The sequence below is a fragment of the Hipposideros armiger genome, unplaced genomic scaffold (assembly GCF_001890085.2).
Source record: "Hipposideros armiger isolate ML-2016 unplaced genomic scaffold, ASM189008v1 scaffold_1083, whole genome shotgun sequence".
Taxonomy (NCBI): Eukaryota; Metazoa; Chordata; class Mammalia; order Chiroptera; family Hipposideridae; genus Hipposideros; species Hipposideros armiger.
In genome coordinates, this window is record NW_017732433.1 from 21,528 (window position 1) to 30,970 (window position 9,443).

General features: G+C 35.2%; 1 protein-coding gene across 1 annotated transcript in view; it reads right to left on the reverse strand.

Annotated features, from left to right (window-relative positions):
• SEPTIN14 (septin-14) overlaps positions 1-9,443 on the reverse strand; it is a gene marked incomplete at its 3' end in the record, with an annotated part of 89,826 nt that overhangs the window by 19,609 nt on the left and 60,774 nt on the right. Inside the window, exons 5-6 of the mRNA XM_019632133.1 lie at positions 2,791-2,977; positions 914-1,075 (exon numbers count right to left, since the gene is read on the reverse strand). Of these exons, the coding sequence (XP_019487678.1) occupies positions 914-1,075; positions 2,791-2,977 (349 nt within the window). The remainder of the gene's footprint in view (positions 1-913; positions 1,076-2,790; positions 2,978-9,443) is intronic.

Below are 9,443 nucleotides of genomic sequence, written 5' to 3' on the forward strand. Positions count from 1 at the left end.
TATATATATATATATATATATATATATATATTGTCATGGGATGTGGAGTATAGTGCGGGAGTGGAGTCAAGGGAGTTGTAATAGATATGTATGATATTGGGGGGAAATGGGGTGGCAGATTGGGGGAGGGGGTTGTCACTTTGAGGGGTAAAAAGTATAACTATTGCACTGTGTTGTACAGCTGAAAATAATTCTAAAAATGTGTATTTCATAATAAAAAATAATTTAATAAGAAAAGTGAAAAGATTACTAACACATTGGAAGAAAATATTTGCAAATCCTATATCTAATAAGGAACTGGCATCCAGAATATATAAAGAACTCTTACAACTTGATAAAAAAAAAGAAAAAAGTACAATAAAACTTTGTGAAAGATCTGAGTAATCATTATCTCCTGGGAAGATATACTAATAGCCAACAAGGATATGAATAAACCAAATATATAATTCCATTCAAATGATATATCCAAAACAGAAAAATCTACAGAGAAATTGATTAGTGGTTGCCTAGGGTTGGTGGAGAGGAAAGCTCACAGATAGATAGATAGTAGAGGAGAAGAGCTAATGGTATGGGATTTATCTTTGAGATGATAAAAATGTTCCAAAATAGATTGTGGTGATGGGTGCACACATCTGTAAATAGAAAAAAATTATTGATCTGTATACTTTCATGAGTGAATTATAAGTATGTCAACTATATCTCAATAAAGCTGTTAAAAAATAGAATTGATTCTTAGTGGACATTTTTAAAAATCAAGGAAATAAAACTTTCCACACTGGATTTTTAAAAAATACCTTATTTATAGTCTCTTTATCAGGAATAAATGATAGTATATTACTAGTATTGTTACTTATAATTCATATTTTATTCCCATTTGTAAAATAGAATTGACATTCAATAGTTAGAAGCTTACATTCATTGAGGAGTTCACTTGAGCAGAAGTTTCATCATCTGTTGGGAACTGGTATATCTGGATGTCATTACTAACCAATTCACTCATTATCTTACACTTAAATTTCTGTAAATCAGTTTTAGAAATTGTATCTGCTTTGGCAATCAGTGGTATAAGATTTACCTATTAAGAAGGAAGGAAACAAAATGTCACCATTGAGGATTTGTTGTTAATCCTGGAATTATTACAGGCAAAACCCCACAATCTCTGACAATAAATACTTGTAATTAGATAATTACTGACTATCATGCCTTCTTCACAAAATTGCTTTCCAAAATACTCAGTACTTTTGAAGATAAATTTTTTTATCAGAGTTCAAATTTAGAAGTCTTAACTTTTGTTCCTTTCTCAAACTTTCTTACATTTCTAACACATTGGGAGTTAGTAAAATGTAAGTAGTAAGATGATGTAATCTATTTAATTCATTATAAATTTTATTTCTTATTTAACTAAGTGCTATAAAAGCAGAAGAGACATTTCATAAAGATTATAAAATAATTTGTCTTCTACCTGTATTTATTTGCATTACTTTCTCCATAAATCCATCTTAAACTACTTGGTTATATATAATATGAGATTAAGCACAAAATTTTTTTTCTAGTTTGAATTATACATATAAAAAGTCAGGACTTCTTTGATAGAACAAAAGAATTTTAGAACTTTTTCTCTCTTCAACTGAATAAAATTGAAAACAGCATGTTTTATAAGGGCTGAGCGCAGAAAAAAAGCTCATGACATAAATTATTTATATGTATATTGACACTCTGTTGTAAAAAAGATATACAGTAATACCTCAGTTTGCAAGCATAATTCATTCCAGAAACAAACTACATGTATTGAAAGACATCGGCTCATTTACCAAGTTAAAAATGTATTATTAGGTTGGTGCAAAAGTAATCGTGGTTTTTGCCAGTACAAGTAACGGCAAAAACCACGATTACTTTTGCACCAACCTAATAGAAACGTTTGCTCGTCTTGCGGAACACTCGCAAACCGAGTTACTCGCAATCCAAGGTTTTACTGTATGTAGCATTCTGTATCCTCTCTAATAATACCAGTATCCAGGATCATGAAAGCCTCATGTTTCACAACCTCTCTGGTACCAGGTAAGTGTTAATGAGATTACTTTATAGTACTATAAATTTAATTTCAAAAATATAGGCATATGACCATGATCTGAGTTATTTAATCACAAAAAACCCTAAATTTTTAATTAAATGACGTTTTTACCTGCATTTCATTGTCCTAAATAATGCATATTTCTAATTAAATTTTTCTGGAAAGAAAACTATGATTGAAATTTATCAAATGCTGTTATAAGCTGAAACTGTGTCCTCCATCCCATGCATATATTGAAGTCTCAATCCTCAATATCTCAAAATGTGACTGAATTTGGAAATATGAGGTCCTTTAATGAGGTGATTAAGTTAAAATGAGGCCATTAGGGTGTGACCTAATTCTCACTGACTGGTATCTTTACAAGAAGGGGAAACTTGGACACACAAATAAATATCAGATGTGTGCACAAAGAAAAAATGTGAAAACACAGCCATCTGTCACCCAAGTGGAAAGGTTTCAGAAAAACAAAATTTGGTAATACCTTGATCTTGGACTTCTAGCCTTGAGAACTGTGAGAAAATTAATTGCTGTTGTTTAAACTACTACTCTGTGGTATTTTGTAATGTTATTCCTAAGAAACTAATGCAAACGCTTTAAAAATTAACAGAAAAATATACACATATTACAAAATAAGTTCTTGTATGCAAATATCTTCAAGATATACATTATCTCAAAATAATTATCAAATCCTGATAGGTTGATAGATTTACCAAACACACCTTACTGCCAATGTTTTTCATCATTAATAGATCAAGAGACTTCAAAGAATGTCCTGTAGGTGAAATGAAGTAAAGGCACACATGGATACGAGAATCATGGTAATCAACAAAGGAACGTTTAATCTTCAATTCTTCTTGAAGATAGGTCTCAAATTGAGCATCTATGTAGTCAACTATTGGCTGGTAACTGAAAAAACAATTATTTAAACATTTAGCATAACATATTAATAACATCTGAAATCTGCATTTTTTTCCATTTAATAAAGCTAATATGTGTAATCAATAGTTTGTCATGCTAAAATAAACTGGGCATTACCTGTTCTTACAAAAATAACAATTACAAACCAATAAAAGGACCATGTTTTATATTGTTTATTAATAGCAAAATGATCTATCTGTTCAATACAATGCCAATCAGAAACCAAATTTTTATATGTATATGTATATAGAAGTGAAAGGACTAAAAGTAATCAAGACATACTGAAAAAAACCAAGGAGATATATTCTTCATAAATCAGGTTTTATTATGAAGGTAAAATAATACAGTGTGGTAACAGCATAAGAATAGATAGAATTAAAGTACAAGAGAACTTTTGAATGTGATACAACTGTTCTATTTCACAACTGAAATGGTGGATATACAACTCTGAATTCTTAAAATCCTACAGAAATATACACCATAAAAAGTAAGTCTTGCTGTATGTAAAATTTTTAAGATTTATTTATTTATTTATTAAAGTTTATTGGGGTGACAATTGTTAGCAAAGTTACATAGATTTAAGGTGTACAATTCTGTAATACATCATCTATATATCACATTGTGTTCACTACCCAGAGTCAGTTCTGTTTCCATCACCATATATTTGATTCTCTGTACCCTCATTTACCACTTGCCTCCCCCCCCTTACCCTCTGGCAAACACTAAACTGTTGTCTGTGTCTATGAGTTTTGTTTCTTCATTTGTTTGTCTTCTTCATTTGTTGTTTTCAATTTTATATACCACATATCAGTGAAATCATATGGTTCTTGACTTTTTCTGTCTGACTTATTTTGCTTAGCATAATAATCTCAAGATCCATCCATGTTGTTGCAAATGACACTACTTCATCTTTTCTTATAGCAGAATAGTATTCTATGTATGTAAAACTTGAGAAGAGTGATATCAGCATCATGGAAATGAATACATTCCTTCTATTTTGAAAACAATATTTTTTATTAGCATTCATTGTTAAATATTTTTAATTAAACTTTATTGGAGTGAAATTGTATTGTTCATTATTTTTTGTCTGACTTATTTCACTTAGCATAAAAACTTCAACATTCATCCATCTTGTCACAAATGGCACTATTTCATCTTTTCTAATGGCACAGTAGTATTCCATTGCATATATATACCACATCACCTTTATCCAATCATCTATGAAAAGACACTTTTGTTGTTGCCATGTCTTGGCCACCATAAATAAAGCTGCAATGAACATCGAAGCACATATATTTTTATGGATAAATGTTTTCAGAATTTTGGGGTAAATACTCAGGAGGGAGATTGCTGCATCATATGGTAATTCTATTTTTAAATTTTTGAGGAATATCCACACTACCTTCTATAGCAGCTGCATCAATCTGCATTCCCACCAACAGTGTATGAGCTCTGAAGATTAAGATCACAAACTCATCCTAGAAAAAGTGTTACATACCTAATTGATGAACATCTCTACAGTCACCTTCAAAGTACTCCCTTTGGGAAGCTACACACTGACACCAGTGCGGAGTCCATGCTTCAAAGCAATTTTGGGACTCTTTTTCTGGAATGGCCATCAGAGCTGTCATCATATTGCCCTTGATGTCCTGAATATCATCAAAATGTCTTCCTCTCAATGTTTCCTTTATCTTTGGGTAAAGAAATAAGTCATTGGGGGCCAGATCAGGTGAGTAGGGAGGGTGTTCCAAAACAGTTACTTGTTTACTGACTAAAAACTCCCTTACAGACAGTGTCTTGTAAGCCTGTACATTGTCATGATGCAAGAACCATGAATTGGCGAAATGTTCAGGTCATCTAACGTTTTTCATGCAGGCTTTTCAGCACTTCCAAATAGTAAAATTTGTTAACTGTTTGTCCAGTTGATACAAATTCATAATGAATAATCCCACTGATATCAAAAAGTGTTAGCAATATCATTGCATCATTGCAAACTTAATTGCCAGACCTTATATGTTGGAAAGCAGTGGTCATGCAGGACAGCCCTGTCTTGTTCCTAAATGTAGAGCAATGGGCTTAACTTTTTAAAGTTAATTATGATATTAGCTGAGGGTTTTTTATATATGACCTTTATTAGCTTAAGATATTTTCCTTTTATATCCATTTTATTAAGTGTTTAATCATAAGTGGATGTTGTATCTTGCCTAGTGCTTTTTCTGCATCTATTGATATAACCATATGATTTTTGTCCTTTATTCTGTTTATGTGGTGTACCACATTGATCTATTTGCATATGTAGAAACATCCTTGTGCTCCTGGGATGAACCCCACTTGGTCATGAGGAATAATCTTTATAATGCATTGTTGTATTCAGTTTGCTAGAATGTTGTTTAGGATATTTGAATATGTATTCATCAGAGATATTGGTCTCTAAGTTTCTTTTATTTTGTTATCCTTACCAGGTTTTGGTATCAGGGTCATGTTGGATTCATAAAATGAGTTAGGGAGTATTCTTTTCTTCAAATTTTTGGAAGACTTTGAGTAGGACAGGTATTAGATCCCCTTTGAATGCTTGGTAAAATTCAATAGTGAAGCCATCTGGTCCTCAACTTTTACATTTGGGGAGGTTTCAGGTGACTGATTCAATTTCCTTACTGTTGATAGGTCTATTTAGATTTTCCAGTTCTTTGTGATTCAGCCTAGGAAGGCTATATATTTCTAACAACTTGTCCATTTCTACTAGGTTATTGAATTTGTTGGCATATAGCCCTTCATAGTATTGGATGATTGTTTGCATTTCTGTGGCATCCATGGTAACTTCCTCTCTTTCATTTCTAATTTTGCTTATCTGTGTATTCTCTCTTTTTATCTTAATGAGTGTAGCCAAGTATTTGTCAGTTTTATTAATCTTTTCAAAGAATGAGTTCTTTGTTGCATTAACTCTTTCTATTGTTTTTTTGTTCTCTATTTCATTTAGTTCTCTGATTTTTAGTATTTCCTTCCTACTGCTGACTTTTGGTTTCACTTGTTCTTCCTTTTATGGTTCTTGGAAGAAATAATGTGAGGTTATTTATGGGGGACTTTTCTTCTTTCTTGACATAGGCCTGTAATGATATGAATTTCCCTCTTAAAACTGATTTTGGGGGATTACATCATAGAAATGGCAGCGTGAGGTGAGCATCTTGAAATCTTCCCTGGAATTTACAACAAATTCAACAGCTATGATTCCACAAAAAACCCCATGTGCAGCAGACAGGCCAAACTAAGAGACACACAACATAAATCATCTAAAGGTGGGAAAATTGGGTGATGGGAGAAGGAGGGAAGCAGGAAGTGTGGAGAAGCAAGCCACATGGGCTGCAGGATGGATGCAGACCAAACTCAGAGCTCTGAGTTTCCTGCATTCCAGAGCTAAAGCAGTTGTGGAATAAGGAAGAGTTAGGATTGCAAACACTACTCTTATGGCCCACAGTCCCACCTGATGGACCAGCATATAACATGGCTGAACCCGACTCTCAAGCAAGAGACCTCGGAGCAAAGACTGATAGATGAACGGTAAAAATGGCAGTTTAAGACTCACTGCCAAGCAAAGGACAAAAGACATAGGCTTGGAGGATAACTGACTCCTCCCTACCCTCCCAGACTCACCCCACCCTCACCCTCCCAATGCTAGAAGCAGAACGGTAGCAGTGTCAGATCAAAAGAAAAGAATATTTGCAGTTCTGAGGACTGTAGCCCACAGCCACTGACTTGCATCCTAATGAGTTGCAGTGAAGGAGAGAGAGCATTTGGTGCAAAATTGCCTGTGCTGGTAGTTGCCGCCATTGCTCAGAGCCACCTCCACAAACCACTGTCCCTGTCCCCACCTCGCTGAGTGGATCCCTGCAAAGATAAACAGAGCCTCTGAAACACATAGGCCATGAATCTGGTGCAGGAAGAGCTTTGGAACTTCAGAAGCTCTCCACATCTCCCACAGATGTGGTGCCCTGAGACCCAGGTGACCTACTCACAGAAAAGAAGCCCATGTTCCATTGTGTGAGAAGCTGGAACAGTGCAGAGAAAATATAACACTACAGCATGAGAGATAATAAAAGGCTGCAGTCAGAGAGAAAACTAAGCATTCTACCAAAAACCTACTGGAAAGCATAAAAAAGACCTCTTCCTATCAACCTGTTGCAGAACCCACTCCTGTAGATACCTAGGAAGAGAAATAATAATTCACTAATTGCCATAAATAACCAAGGTAACAATGCAACTCAGTAAGAAAATGAAAAGAATACAGAAAATGAACTTAAAGACATGAAAATATGTGATTTAAATGACAGAGAATTCAAGATTGCAGTTATGAAAAAAATGAGATGCAGAAAAGTTCACACAGGCAATTTAATAAACTCTGAAACACAATCAAATAACAAAATGAACATTTTACCAAACAGAGTGAAATTTTAAGAAAATAACCAAATAGAATCTCCAGAGATTAAGAATCCAATGAAATAAAAGAAGAATGAAATAGCCAGCTTAGGTAATAGAGCTAACCACATGAAGGAAAGAAACAATGACATCAAAGATAGAAATCTGGAAATGACACAGATAGAAGAAGAGAGAGACTAGAGAGTTAAAAAAAATGAGGGCCAGCCGAGTGGATCAGTTGGTTAAGAGCTCACTCAAGAGTGTGAGCTCTGAGCGACAGGGTCACCGTTTCAATTCACGGCCCGAGATGAGCTGCCGCTGAGCTGTCAACAGGTGGCAGGATGGCTCAGCTAAACAAAAAAAAGAAAAAGAAAAAGAAAGAACTCTAGGGCCGGCCGAGTGGCGCGATGGTTAAGAACTTGCTTGGGATGCCAGAGGGCCCCGGTTCGGATCCCACATATGAGGGCCAGTGACACTGCCCTCCACAGCTAAGATGCTGAACAACAGCTCAGCCTGGAGCTGGGCTGCCCGTGAGTTGCCGGCGACGGCGTAGGCTGCAGCCCCTGTGGCAGTGGGTTGCCATGGGCTACCGTGTGTAGCCAGCAGCCAGTGTGAGCGGCCAGCAGCCGCAGTGAGCGGCTGTCCAGAAGCCAGCGACTGATCTGCCTCGCCCGGGAAGAGCACAATGATGGTGCCAACTTGGGCCAGTGAAGCAACATCCTCCACAACTAGCCTGAAGAACAAAAGGACAGCAACTTGTCTGTTCCCCTTCCCCCAATTCCCCAGAACTGTTCCCATCCCCCCAATTCCCCAATAAAAATCTTTAAAAAAAAAAGAAAGAAAGAACTCTGCGTGAACTTTCTGACTCCATCAGAAAGAGCAATATAAAAATAATGGGCATACCAAAAGGAGAAGCGAAAAAGAAGGAAACAGAGAGTATATTCAAATGAATAGTTGACCAGAGCTACCAAACTTATGGAAACTACAGGGTCCTTGAATCCAAGAAGCAAATAGAACATCTAATTACCTCAATCCCAACAGGCCTTTTCCAAGGAACATTGTAGTGAAGCTGTCAAAAATTAAAGACAAAGAAAGCATCCTCAAGGCAGCCAGGGGAAAGAAGATACAAAGGAAAGACCATTAAAATATCATCAGATTTTTCAGCAGAAACTCTACAAGCCAGGAGAGAGTGGAATCAAATATTCAAACTAATGAAAGAGAGAAGTTATGAGCCAATATATCCAGCTAAGATATCCTTTAGATATGAAGAAGAAATAAAGACCTTTCCAGGCATATAGAAGCTGAGGGAATTTTCTAACACACAACCTGCACTACAAGAAATACTAAAGGAGGCTATTCGACCTGAAACAAAAAAGCAAAAGAATACAAAACCATGAGTAGTATTATAAACAGACAGACAAAAACAGGAAATGGCAACACCTACACCAAATAAGACACTATACACTTAAACATAACATACAGGGTTAAGAAAAAAAAACACTTAAAAAAGAAAAAAAAGATAACTTGCTACTACAGTGCAGAAATTAACTCAAAGCACAAATAGGGATAATTTGTGACAGCAAAAACATAAAAAGGGAAAGAGATAAAGATCTAAGCTAGAAAAGGGGAGTTGAGAAAGGAAACACGCAGGAGGAAAGGGGATACTCTAAATATGGAAATTTTTTATACAAACAATGATAAACACTCAAAAAAATCCAGAACTGAGATATATAACATAAAAAAGAAAAAAGAAGAAAAAATCATAGAATACCACCACACTGAAATAACAGAGAGCAACAAGAAGGCAAAGAAACTATTTCCTTCTTCTTTATAGCTGAATAATACTCCATTGTGTAAATGTACCAAAGTTTCTTAATCCAGTCACAATGGAGTATTATTCAGCTATAAAGAAGAAGGAAATAGTACCCTTTGCAACAATATGGATGGAACTAGAGAACATTATGCTACGTGAAATAAGTCAGTCAGAGAAAGACAAATATCATATGATCTCACTTATACGTGGATTCTAAGGAACTGAATGGAT